Source organism: Motacilla alba, chromosome 4 (genome assembly GCF_015832195.1).
Source record: "Motacilla alba alba isolate MOTALB_02 chromosome 4, Motacilla_alba_V1.0_pri, whole genome shotgun sequence".
NCBI classification, from domain to species: Eukaryota; Metazoa; Chordata; class Aves; order Passeriformes; family Motacillidae; genus Motacilla; species Motacilla alba.
The window spans coordinates 60915051-60929361 of NC_052019.1; the positions used below are offsets into that span (position 1 = coordinate 60915051).

Consider the following 14311-nt stretch of genomic DNA (forward strand, 5'->3'; position numbering starts at 1 on the left):
TTTCTGTTAGCTATTTATGTTTTATGTTAGCTCTTAGCACATACGTGATTCCCTTTTTTTCATTATTTGATTGAGTTAAAGTTATGCAAAGCACCTTCTGTTTTCTAGGGTGGATTTTTTTCTCCCTTAAAAGAAATTTTTAACGTGTTAGCCAAGAACACAGGACTAATCAAATGAAACTATATAATTTTTTTGTCAACAACACATTTCAATATAAGTAGTCAATTAATTATATTGCAGTTATTTTTTTAAAGAAGCTCTAGAAACTTCCAACAAAAAAAAATCAGAGTGATTAGTAAATTTTAGTGATTCCTTTTTTCTCTTCTTTTTTATTCCATTTTAAGACTCCTCACTGTGTTAGGCACACTGTTTAAATCTTACCCCTGTATTAGGCACGAAAATGTTGAATTAGTCAACTTGCTCCCTAAATTACTTGGAAGTTAGCACAGATTCAGCTTGGAAAGCACAGACATATTTTACAGTTCTGCTTTCTTAGTCAAGAGAAGGTTTGGTTTGGGACAGGGGGAGGTGTTTGGTTGTTTGGGGGTTTTTAGACTTTGTTTTCAAATTGATCAAGGCATAAGAATGAAATCAGAGGAACTTCCTAATCAGTTTTAAAACTTATTGTCACTGGCTTGATGAGGAGTCTCTTGTCACAATGCCCATGAGCACTTCTTTTGCATCTGCAAATGGTTAATTTTTTTCTTTCCTCTTGTTTTCTTTAAGCTTCAAGAGACAGTCAAAAGGAAGTTGGAAGGCGCACGTTCACCTCTCAATGGAGAACAGCAGAATGGAGTTTGTGATGGGAACTTTTCTCCAACCAGCAAGCGGACACGCAAGGATGTGCCAGGCATTGAGGCAATCAACAGCTTGCCCATTAATTTGCCTTTGCCTGCTGTTTCTCCTCTTCACCAGCTTGACATGAAAGCTCCTCTGCTCCTGCAGAACAGTGGAACTCACAGGAGTGGTCTAGAAGACTTGGGTGAAAATGGTGGGCTTTCTGAGATAAAGCTCCCTGTTAATGGCTGCAACGAGCTGGATGATAGTTTTAACATCCTGCACAACAAGGAACTAAAGCAAGAGCCTCTGGATGACTCCAACTGCATAGACACTTCTGAAACATCTCTTTCGAATCAGAACAAGCTCTTCTCAGACATTAACCTAAATGATCAGGAGTGGCAGGAGCTCATAGATGAGCTGGCAAACACCGTCCCAGAAGATGATATACAGGATTTGTTCAATGAAGACTTTGAAGAGAAGAAGGAGCCCGAATTTCCCAGGCCTGCCACAGAGACTCAGGAGAGTGCGAGCGTAAAAAGTGATCCATCCCATTCTCCGTTTGCTCATGTCCCATTAGGGTCTCCCCAGGTCAGACCATCTTCTTCCGGCCCTCCATTTTCCAACATCTCCTCAGGCTCCAGCATTGCTTCTGCATCCAGCGCATCACTGGCCCCAGTCCCTGCTGGCTCACCAGCAAACTGTGTTGTCCAGTCCCCTCAGACTCCCAGCCAGGCCCACACTCCTGGACAGACACAGGTGCGCTCTGGGAATGGCTTCCTGATGAACCCAGCATCAGCTGTGGCAGGATCGGGGCCTGGGCCAGGTACTCTGCCTAGTGCTGACCTGTCCCCAGCTGAGCAGCTCAAGCAGATGGCAGCCCAGCAGCAGCAAAGAGCCAAGCTCATGCAGCAGAAGCAGCAACAGCATCCAAATCAGTCCTCAAGCTGGTCACCAGTGGGGCCTCCATCTAGTCCCTATGGAGGACCCTTCAGTGCAGACAAACCAAATAGTCCAATGATGTATTCTCAAGCCTTTAACAACCAAAACCCTGTAGTGCCTCCTATGGCAAACAATCCCCAGAAGACCACAATTAATAACTACCTCCCTCAAAATCACATGAACATGATCAGTCAGCAGCCAAATAATTTGGTCACAAACTCCTTGAGCAAACAGCCCAATATGCTTTCTTATGGCAACACCAAACCTCTGACCCATTTCAATACTGAGCTGAGTCAGATGATGACCCCAGCAATGGCAAATCCCGGGAAGAGCACCATGATGCCATACGTCCAGCAGCAGCAGTCCCAGCAGACGCAGATGCCAGCTCAGGTGGCACACCTTAGCGAGGAGCAGAAACGCATGCTCATCATGAAGCAGAAAGGAATGATAAATCAGCCCATGGGATATGCAACACTCCCTGCCCTTGGTCAGGTAAGTGTGAGTGCACAGCACGTGGGCAACGAGAGGCTGATACAAAGGCTTTGTAGAATAGGCCTCTTGTACTGGCCAATACAGAGGCCGACACCTCTTTGTCCAGTCTCCTCCATTCACCTCCTCTTTCTCCTGGAAAGTATGGAATGCCATTGCAGATGCTTCTTGGATTTTTCACATGGTATTGGAGCCTGATTATTGTAAGAAACAACTGAAATTATGTTGCATTATACTTCAGATCTGTTGGTAATTCACTGCTCTTTCCCTGTGCCTCTTCTGATGAGCGCTGGGGGCCACTCTGGGAAATTTTGGGTCAGAAGTCACTCTTCCTTGAAGGATTTATTTCCTTTTTCTCATAATGCAAGACTTGGTGGATCCCAAACCGCTGCATGGCTTAGTTTACCACCGTGTAGTTAGCATTGTAACAAAAAGATGGAGCAGTTGGTCCCTTCTTCTTGGGGTAGAGACCAAGCCACCTTTAAACAGCATTTTTGGCATTTTGGCTCTGGGAGCAAAGGAAGAACATTTTGGGTTCTGAGTACCTTTGGTTTTAACCGGAAAAAGTGAGAACAACAGAGGCTAAAGCCATGTTGGCTTCAGAGCCTTGGCATCACTGTCTCATTTGTATTCCATACTAAGCTCTGGTGCAGCAGTTGCCAGGCTTGGGGAGTACTTTGTAATGAGTTAATAACCAGTTGGAATAGTGGTTGCATCAATGCCCTTATCACCTCCTGGGTCAGCAGGGTATTCTTCGTTGTGCAGCCCCTGTAAAGATCTGTCCACTGGTGTCATGGAAAGGTTCAAGAATAAATTTTCTAAATGTTGTATTGAGAGTTTAAAAATTGATTAAAATCAATAATCAGTTCTCAAAGTAAGTGATGACTTCACAGAAGTTATATGCCACCAAAACATGTCAAGAAGTCTGATATACACTAATAGTGTATAATACACTAATAGAATTGTTGGATGATCATTTTAGCATAACAGCTTTTCACCAAATTAGTTGTTTCCACACCACCTACAAGGAATACTTCATTCTGAGCATGGTTTAACTGTGACTTACACTGTAATGCATGTAGAAATACAGCAAATTTTGTCATTTCTTCAGCTTATGGAGTTTGGGAATCAACCAATAAGGAGAAGTAGGAGCTTTACCAGGTCAGAGCACATCACATATTATTTAAAGCTAATTGCAAAACAAAAAGAAATGTTCATCTGCCTCCTGGTTTTGGTTCAGGATGTATGGTGACAGCTCAAAGGTTCGTATTTTTTATATTAATTCTGCTTGCCTATTTTATTAGACATAGGTGACCTAAAGCCTCTTCTTTTGGGGAACGCTTATCTAGAGAAATATTGCAATAATGACTTAGAACTCAGACTGTAATTGTAGCTACAGATTTATCATTTTGTAACTAAGAGGCAGAGGATGCTTGGTCATGCTGCCTAATCCTTTATTGTTTCTTTCTTTTGCCTTTGTTAAATCTGCTGAACTCAAAGACTCATCAAACAGCTGAGAGGATGAACTGCCTGTGTGAAAGAGCCAATGCCATCCCCTCCATTTCATAAGTCAAGAAATTCATGTTAATATCTCTCTGCAATTCCTCAATATGAATGGGTAGCCAAGGTTTCATATATCTAATCTCATTCAATTCCTCTTTTTCTTTTTTTTTCTTTTTTTAATGTAGGGAAAACTAGATATTTGGATAGAATTAGATGGTCTTCCATAAACAAGTCAGATAGTACAGATAGTAAGTCATTTCTGTGACATACAAAGAAGAAATTTAAGGCAGAGCCATACTTAGTTATATATTATGTGCAATTCACATTTATTGATCCATCCAGGATGAGGGACTTCTTGCTTTTGTGCAGACATCAAAAGGTCCCTTTACTACTTGTGGAACCCACATGCCTACACTGAAGGGATTTATTTTGGTGAGAAAGGTTGAAGTAATAAGTTTCTAACTTTAATGTATTTCTTCCTTCTTTGTCTCCTGCTTCCCTGAAAAGCATTTTCCTGTGGAAAATTAGAAAGCCTATTATTGCAAGATGTGCTTGATGGAACTTACTGTTTTTGCAGAAGTGGTAAAAATGTTGGTATTGTTAAGTTAAACACAGACTGATGCAGATTATCTGATTCTACAACTTACTACATGCTGATAGTCACAGATGAAAAATAAGAATATTGCACTCTTCAGTTTGAAATACATTCCTGAATGTAAAGTGAATGTATCTTTCTGTCAGTTTATAGTTTCTACTTTCATTGCAGTTTTGGGATTTGATAGAGATTTGTAAAAGTGTATGTTTCTGTTAAATAATCACAATGATTTAATAAATTTTATTTAAGGAGAAAAAGAATCTACCTATTGCACCTAATAGTTAGCAGTGACCATATACTTCTGTCAAGTTACTCCGACAAGGGCATATTTGAGAACCAAAAGCTGATTAGAGATCATCTGACATGTACATAAGTGCTTTGGCTTATTTTCTGTGTACTGCTGTAAAATACCCAATATGGCTTAATTCTGTGCATGTGTATGGATACTAATTAAAACCCATTTGTGCCTGAGGTACTTCTGTTGTAATAAGTAGCATTCTTATATGAACTCATTGCTTCAGTTGTTGAGTGTATTTTAGTGAGATACACCATTGTTTTCAGTCCAGCTGGGGCTTTGCAAATGCTCTGTGGAGGTCAGCTGTCCATGACTGTCTGATTAATGTGTCAGTGCTCTGGGCTTGTGTCCTGGGCATGCTGAGCATCACTGCCTACTCTTGTAAAGAGAAGAAACCTTTCTGCTCAATATGTGTGTGAGTGGTTGGACGGGCAGAGTGCTAAATCAGCAGCCTAGCTAGCAGAACTATCCAACAGAAGTAGGTCTTCTCTGAAGGATCTCTGCATTGTATTGAGACTCTTCTCATCAGATGTGTTGGTCGTTTGCTTTTCTGTGGAGATTGAGGACTGGTACTGGCACTGTAGCCCTCAACACACTCTTGCTGAACAACCCACGTGCCCTGAACCATTAAGTCCTATATCTTATTTTATACCTTGTTTCTCTTCACAGGAGCACTGATTGGGGTGTTTTTACACAAAGCAGATACTGGTTTGGATTTTTGGGTCAGGGACTTTTTCAGAGGTGGCCTGAAGGTAATTTTGATGGGATTTTTTTCTGGAACTGAGTGTTAAATTCATAGGCAGATCATGACCCATCTATATCCAGCAAAACTAATGGTGGATCCTGACTCATCTACCTTATCAAGACTCTTTCCTACTAATATTACCTCATACCTGACTCTTCTCCACTTGGTCAGACTCACACTTAATAATTCCCTGCTCTCTACTTTACTCCATGTACCCTGATCTGCCCTAAACCCAGTTGTTAGTTTGTGTGTATGTGGCAGGTGTTGCCCTTTTTTGCTCTCGCTTTTTCTGGGTGGCTCTTCCATTCTTACTTAGCTGGGGCTCATAGGCTAATCCAGCAAGTAGATTTTCACAGGGCTGGTAACTTGCTTGGTATTTGCGGGGTAGAGATTCTCTTCTCTTCTGGTTCTCATGTCATATTAAAAGAAATCAGTTCCCCACCAAGATGCAACAGTGGCTTTGTTTAGATTTTTTATATGATTTTAGAAATAAAAGAAAGAAAACCTGAACCCACCTCCTTCTCAAAAATTACGCTGTTTTTTAAGCTAAAATGTTCCATTAAGTTTTTGAGATGTATGCAAGGTTTTATGGGAGGCAGTTTTTCTCTTGATCCTCAAACCAAAAAGTAATTTCAAACTGAGGTAAAGTAAAAACGTTTTCTTTGGAAAATTTAGGAATAATTAATTGTGCTTTTTCTTAGTTCCAGCTGTTCTACACAAATGCATAATGGTAAGAAAAAAAAGCAGCCCAAAGGAATAACTGTTGAATGGCTAAGGCAAAATTTGATATTTGGAGCCAAGTGTGTGAGGGAAAGTAATGCGAGGTCAAAACAAAACAGAATTCTCTGTGGGCGTAAGAAAAGTAAAACTAGACTGCAGCTATTTGCCTGCATGGGACTGTGAGAATGCTGCAATTACTTCCTAATGAAACCACTAGTTATTTTGTTTAAAATTGTAGAGATGTGAATGAAGGAGAGAAATGACACCATCCTGCAAGCATATCTTCATATTTAATTATGTGTCCTTTGTTTTAATTTTATATATTCAAGATGCATCATCAGCTCAGTCTGGTTTTGCATGCCAAAGATGAAGGGGGACCTGAGTGTTCTCAGTGTCCTGAGAACACTTCCAAAACATAATTATTGTCCTTTAGAAGTGAAAGGGTGTGTTTCTCTCTGAAATGGTAAAAGAGATTTTATACTTTTTTGAGGATTATCTTTGAGATAGTAAGACAAAGAGATTGTTGATGTTCTGGAATTCAGCCTTTTTTCAAAGCCTGCCTGGAAGTAAAGAAGAAAGATTTGTATTCACTGCATGAAAGTGTGACAGAGAAACAACTGTTTTACCAGATTTTACGGGAGACAGGGTGGAATGGAAATAATGAAGGAGATAGTGAGGATCACTTGCTAAGCAGCCTATAGAGCTATAGTGAATGCCTCTCTGTGCTGTGTTGGACTTGTAGACACTGCTTTCCACAAAAGCTTTGACTTGGAGTTTAGATGCTGTGCCTGCCTTTTACAAAAGTCCAAATGTGCTCCCTGGAAATCAGTCTCCGGTAGACTTTTAAGGACAGATGGGTTAACAAAACATGCTCAGATGGATTCTGACCATCTTACCAGGCAATTTGTGAACATAGCCTAGACTTCTTACCAGGCCTACTGTCATCTGCCCATTGTGTTGTAAAGAAGGCCATGTTAACATAAATCACTAGAAACAAACATTGGATAGCATTTGGCTAAGGTCTCCATGGCATAATCCTAAAAACCAATTTTGTTGGTGTTTCCTCATTTTGTGACCTGTGGGTGTGTACTTATTAATGTAATGGGAACGTTGTTAATTTCATTTGGCAATGTTTTTTTCTTCAATATCAAATTTTCTCCCCAGCCTAGACCTTGCAAAATCAAAGTATAAGATCATTGCTCCCATGCCCCAACTAAACCACTCCTCCTGTTTTAAGGAAATGGAAACAGACTGCCCAGGCAAGTGGTTGATTCAACACCCCTGGAGGTATTTAAAATACATGCACATTGTGGCCCTAAGGGCAGTGGTTTAGTGGTGGACTCGGCAGTGTTGAGTTAAAAGTCAAACTCAGTGATCTTAGAGGTCTTTTCCAGCCTAAATAACCCTATGATTCTATGAATTTCTTTGGTGAAACCTACTCTCCTGAAACCATGCTGTCCAGTATTTACTGTTAAATCCTTCAAGTTACTGCTGGTAGAGAGCTGAAACCAGTTGTTCCATTGCTTTGCTAGAGAGTGTGTCAGAATAACTGGTCTTTTCCACTTGATAAAACATAGTTGTAGTGGTAACTCTTTGATTCATAGAAACTTCTCTATTTGTTTAAGATTTATAAAAATACACTGTTGTATGATTTTCTTCTTGTCAAGTTTCTTGAAGACTGATAGTGTATATTATTCACATCTGTAAAGAAAATGTCCTACATTATTTTTAGAAGCAGATATTTTGTATTACTGACTGCAAAAAATGTATATTAAATGCCCTCTATTTTACTTCTTTTCTTTACACTTTTCCTTCCTACATGATCTCGGTTGCTCCGTAAAGAGCAGTTTGTCCTGTTATTTAGCAAGGTCCAATAGTTTAATGATTCAATGTGTGCCATCAGCTCATCTTCAGTTTTATTCATTACAACTGCAGTTGTGAAGCACTGTGGTTTTGAAATGTCTATAGCCAGTAGCAGCATATTTTTACATAGAGTGCTACCCTTTCCTGATGGGTTTTTTATGCCATTTTTCTCCTGAAAATGCAAGTTAGCATCATCAGTTTTAGCTTTCCAATCTCATGACCCGTTCTACCTGCTTCCAGCAATACCGCCAACTTCTTATTGTCCATGGGCCTTTGTAACTCTCTGTGTTTATGGCAAACCAATAAACTGTCCTGTTTTCATGCAGACAGTGAGTTAGGTCATAGGTTAGATTTTGTTACTTTCCATTTTTATTTTGAGAGAAGACTTATTCCAAAGACAAAGAGTAAGGTTCCTATCCTTGAGAGCACTTTGTCTATTTAGCCTTTAGTACCTCACTACTGGTTGCCAGAACTCACAGAGCACTTGTGTGAGCATTTTGGTCTGACTTGCTCTGATTTCTTTTTTTTCCAGTCTGGGATCTTGCAATACCCAGCCATGATGCAGATTGAATTATAGCTTGCCCGTAGATAATATTTGAGTTTTAGATTTGTCCTTGTGTAAATTTTGTAAGTCCATATGTGTCCTTAGCTTTACCTTTTCCGGAGTGTAGACACTTAGAATTCTTCTTGCCCCTGTATTTATTCATTTCCCTTCTACAATTCCTAGGTTTGACAATTTGCTTCTCAACATCTCAAAAACATTAATCAGACCTTAATTTTACAGGAATGTATATTCCTGTGTTTCAGTTCATAAATATAGAAGTCCGAATGCCTAAAACAAAAGTCAGCTCATGCCTCACAACACTGCTGTTTGGAAATATTCAGAAATTCTAAAATTGCTTTAAAATCATGAGCTCATAAAATTAATACATACTGGGGATAAGGTAGTATCTTCCTGTTTTCTGAACTCCTAGGATTCTTGACTTCCAGCAGTTCTGTATCCATCTGGAACAGGAGTTTGCTTTTTAGAGTAAAGCTTTGATTCTTCCTTCCACTTTTGGCTTCAAAATATTAAAGTGACAGGAAAACATGTGAAATTATGAACCTTATAATGATAAGATAATGGAATACTGGGGATTTTCCTTGCCACCATTCCAATCCAACCTGTTTTTTTACCCAACTGTACCCTCAAGGTTCTGGTGCAACTCAGACCTCTTTCTTGGAAGCTCCCCTTTGGCTGTGTTTGTATTTCTATGGTGTCACATAGTCCTTTTTGAAAATACACATCAAAAAGGAACACATCACATTGTTTCCAAGTTACTGTCCATACTGAATGCACAGGTGAAGTAACTGCTCAATGTGCACCAAATTTTCTTCTTTTGCCACAAGCAAGAAGGCTGTGAGTGCAGTGGATTTACTGGGCCTTGTAGTTTGCAGCAGTGATAAAATCAGCAGCAGGTTCTGGTCAGATTTAACAGTACAGATCCAGGGCCAGGAAGGTCTCTCTACTTCATCTATTTTTCAGAAGGACAGGGAAGATCTCCCTTCTCTGCCCAATCTTCCAGGTCTCATGCTAACCAATGAGATTGGTGGTCAGCTTTCCCTTGCTGGTAGTGGGAGCCAGGCAAGTCTTGCTCATTTTGGAAGAGAATAGGCTTTGCTGGAAAGGCCAAAGGAAGGCTTTGCGGTTGTCCATCCATTCTCTCTGGCACTGTTTTGGATCTGAACACACTCAGACCTATCTTATTTCCACAGAATAACCATTTAAAGCAGGATGGGTGGGGGTGTCCTTATAATTTCTAAATACCTGAATATAAAGGCATAAATCAATGAATGATTAGCCTTCATCAGGCATATAACAATGAACTTGAGATTATTGAGATCTGGGGCCCCTACTGCTCTCTGTACTGATTATAAGAGATGAAACAAACTGTCTCCTAGCAGGCTGCATTTCCACCCTCAGCATCATTTCTAAGCCTCAGTGTCATTTCAGGTATCTCTGCCGACATTAGATTTAAAATTGCCTTTTGACTATTCTGTTCTGCAGGAAACAAATTGTTAGCAAATCCCTTTGCTAGGAAAGCCTTTTCTGGGTAGTCCGGGAGTTTATTTTTCAATTTAAGCATAGTGTCATTGTCTTTCCCACCCTTTGTAAAGGGAACAAGAGACTGGATTAAAAATTAACTCTTTCTATCTTTTTCCATCTCCCTCCATAGCAGGGGCATATACAAGCTGAGATTTAATTCCAAGCAAACTTGAAATTTACTTTTCTCAGTAGTATTTCAAGAAGAGTTTAATTGTGCATATAGAAATATTCTTGCAACAGGAATTGTTCTTGCACAAGCAGTATCCTTACCTGTGCACTCTTTACTGCATGAAGGATGGAATGCCTTTGCTGCTTAACTCACTTAAGTAGGTTTCATACAGCTTCTGCCCCACAGTGATCACCCGGCCGGCTCTGCCAGGGACCTCCTTTTCTTTCCCTGTGTTCTCCCTCTGCTCTGATTTCTCTCTGTTAGGGAGCTTGTAGCAAAGAAAACTTATCAAATAGTCAATTGATAAAGATAAATGTTTTAGGGTAGCCTCTAATTAAAAATACTACTTTGAACTAGATTGTTCATTGTTCTCCATGCTGTACACATCCTCTTATGCTGTCTCCTGTATCACCTCCTCTTTCCTGTTTGCAGGCCAGCTGGGAATGGCACTGGTGTTTGGGGAGGGCAGGCCAGAAGGGATGGTGCACATAAAGAGCCAGCCTAGGGAACCGGGCAAACTGCAGGGTTCCTATCCCCATGTACCCATCACCAGTTACCAGTGTAACTGGGAAAAGGGCTTCTTTGGGAATGGAGGAATACATGGCAATCCTTTCCCAACTGCTCCTTCAGGCAGTCCTGTTGTGAGGCAAGAAAATCTAGGTGTTTCTGCTGTGGTGGCGCTTTGTGGAGGGTGTCAGAGCCACATGTCAGACGAGGCAGTGCCCACCTTGGAGGTGTTGCAGCTAATTAAAAAGTACACACAGTCACAGCTTCATTTTGGGTAGCACTGTGAAGCAGTCTGAAAATCAGAAAAGCCACAATTGGAGTGTCCACAATTATCTGTGCTGTTACATAAGGTGCAAGAATGGCAGAAGAGGAAGACACAGAGAGAAGTCTGGGAGACTAAGCACTGCCAGAAAGAGAAAATCCCCTGCTCTGTTGTAATCCCTGTGTTTCTTTAACATCCTCCCTCCACCCCCTGCCCCCTCAAGAACATTTTGATGGCACTGAGTTTGTTTCTCCCAGGAGCATGAATACATTCCAGCTCTTTTGCTGGAGGAGAACATCATTAAGTACTGACTAATGTTCCAGCTAGGAACTTAGGACCAAGTAAGGCTCATATTGCTCATATTTTTAAAGGAAAAGTCCCATCTTTAGGGGCTCAATTTTGCTCACCTTTCTTTACTGCACTTCATGACTGTGGCTGAGGAGTGTTCTGGACATCACTGTGTTTTCTGGAGTTACATGTCGAACGCAACAGCCCTTTTTAAACTTGTGTTTACATACTTCTCAGTGGCTAGTATAGCTTTTTGGACACATCTTACCAGGAGGTTTTTTTATCCCTTCTCTAAAGCAATATGACTTACAGCCTGGTTGTGCCTCAACAGAGGGCTTGGCCACTTGATCCCAGAGCAGTGATACCAGGACCAGTGTTAGCATCCATTCAAAGCTCTGAGCTCAGCATCTACCTAACCTTTGTCTGTGTGTAGGAATGCTCTCTGATGGTCAGTCTATACTCCCTGGATGGCTAGGATGTTCCAGATCAGCAGCAAGGTGTACCTCTCACTTCTGACTTCCTATTTTGTCTTTCATTTTACCTATGTGGATCCTATTTCTGACGCTTTCCGAAACATTCTAAATATTCAAGCCTTATGCTACCTAGAAGCATTAGGTTATTGGTATGTGCGTTCCCTCCAGAAAGATTTCCTAATGTTGCAACTTGTGTGTGTCCATAGTAGGAACACTTAATATCTCTTGAAAGACTGTCCAAGTAAGTGGTTAAGTGCAGATTTGGAGTCCTTTGCTCAGGAGGTTCTGCCAAATCCCAGCTGATGCATCTAATTTGCTAAAGAATGTGGCTTCTACTCTCTCAGCAAAGATTTCATTCCTCATGGGCAATAGGAAGCTTGCCCTCTTTATGCTAATGTTCACCAGCTTAGTGTTGTCTGCAACAGCCAAATTTGTTAATAAGGAAAGGAACAGATCTGTTGCTCCCTATGTTCTTTGTTCTCTTGTTGCATTCTGGAGTCCTCCCACTCACACTCAGCCCCTTTTTCATGTGTGAGAGGAACATTTTGTATGCATTAGCCTGCAAGCATATCTTACACATTGGGACAAAACCACCCATTCTGTGGTCACGCATCTTCCAAACAGGTGCTTCCTCATTTACACCCGGTGGGAGCTTGTTAGCAGCTCTTCCTCTGCAGTAAGAGAGGAGCTGCCTAAAGAGGCTCAAGTATCTCATAAGAAAGCAAGCCCAAGTTTAGCAGCATTTTCACAAAATCATGTTCCTCTGTCTCCTTTTCACTTCTGTTTCACACTTGGGCAGTATTAAAGCTGATTACTCACTCCAGAAGCTTTGTCTTTGGCTCATGCTAGCACCCTTCTGTAGAATCTGTTCTGTCAGATCTCTGACTTCTGGTTAAAATCTGGTTTGAAAAACAGGTAAACCTGTAAGATGCCTTTTGTTTGCATATGCTGTTTGGAAAAACTGGAGAAAAGTCTATGTCTTTGAAAAACAGAAAGAAAAAAAATTTGAAAGTGTCTACCTAAAGAGAGTGTAAGATCTGTCCTGAGATTACTCCTCCTTTTGTGGCATGACATTCCTTGAAGAGTAAACATCCTCAAAAGAATCTGAACTTTAAATTCATTTTTGTACATGGCCTTGCCTAGAGAAAGCAAGATTCCTGAGACTGCCCAACACACACTTTCCAGGGAATTATTTTTCCAGTGTGTATTTATTTCCCTCTGAATCCAGCAGGTTGGGGGGGATTTTTTTTTCCTGTTGTTTTTTTTTTTGGTTTTAATCTGTCCTCTATTATTTGTCTGCTTCTTTTCTCTCTTCCACTAGTCCATAAGCCATTTTTCTTTCTCTCTGTCTAAGTTCCTTGCTGAAGTTTACCTCCTGTTTCCCCTCATCCACCTTTTATCTCTCTGCTTCCCCTCCATACCCATTTAATAGCACAGGACCTTTTTTTATTGCAATTGACACTGTTCACAGGAAATTACTGCAGACACCATGGCTTTCTGTGGTCTGTATACCTCTGGCAGATGGAAATAGTATGAAATATTTGTTGTCGTATTAAATGGTTTTTTAACCAGTCATGGGACAGGTGAAGAACTCGGGAATCATGGCTATAATCTCACTAATGTAGTAACACCATGCATGGCCAAATTTGGCCTCTGTACCTGCAGTCAGGCTGCTAATCCATCTCAACTAGAATTTCAGTGTTCCAGACTATGGAACAGCTTCACTGGATCAAGATTATTTGCAGTGTGCCCTCATCACAGATGGCTAAAACAAAACAAAATATGTGGGAATTTTCTATTGTTAAGTGGCCAGGGACATGCACACCCTAGAGGATTTGTCTATGGCAGGAGAATGCAGTAAATTAGGGTTACAAACCCTTGCAGTCTTACAGGTGGAAAAGCAGTTTTAAGTGATTTTTTTGGGAGAGTAACTTTTAAACCCTTCATATTATGCAAAACTGGTCCCATCACTTGAAGACAACTTCACTGTTCTCACAGACACATGCATAGAACAGAAATATTTAAAGCCTTTTAAGGTATTTCTGGAATAGTTACTATGTGTATCACAAACTACACAATGCACATGGATGTATAGTAGAATTTAGTGTATGTGGTCAGTCTGAAGATGTATTCACTTTATTCATCTGACTCCATGGGGGTTGCTAGTCCAGGATCAAGGAGAATCATTTCTGTGTTTCCCCAAGTACCTGCTCACATCCCCCAGATAAAGACAACACAATGAGGAAACTGTATGTACCAAAAAGCTCGTGTGTCTGAGGTGGGTGAAGCTCTGTGTGTCAGTGGGAGATGTCAGAGATTTCTCACGGTTACACAAGAGAAGTTACCAGCTGTGTCACTCTAGAAATTCCCCTTTGCACTTACCCATTCCTGCACCTGGTTTGCAAACAGCACAGGGATTACGTCCCCAGTCCTTCCCAAGGTGCAGATAGGAGTGAAAACTGCTACCAAAAAAAAAAAAAAAAAAAAATCCTTGACTGAGGTTACATAAGGGGTGGGCTGTTTTCCAAGTGCCCTGCTGAAAGGGACACGGGTGTCACCTGCAGGCGCACTTGCACGAAGCCTGCTTTGGCGGGGGA

The 14311-nt window shown here is 40.8% G+C and overlaps 1 protein-coding gene across 3 annotated transcripts in view; it reads left to right on the forward strand.

Annotated features, from left to right (window-relative positions):
* MAML3 (mastermind like transcriptional coactivator 3) overlaps positions 1–14311 on the forward strand; it is a 247631-nt gene that overhangs the window by 159099 nt on the left and 74221 nt on the right. For all 3 annotated transcript variants that reach the window (XM_038136776.1, XM_038136777.1, XM_038136778.1), the window contains exon 2: positions 727–2211. In XM_038136776.1, the coding sequence (XP_037992704.1) occupies positions 727–2211 (1485 nt within the window). The remainder of the gene's footprint in view (positions 1–726; positions 2212–14311) is intronic.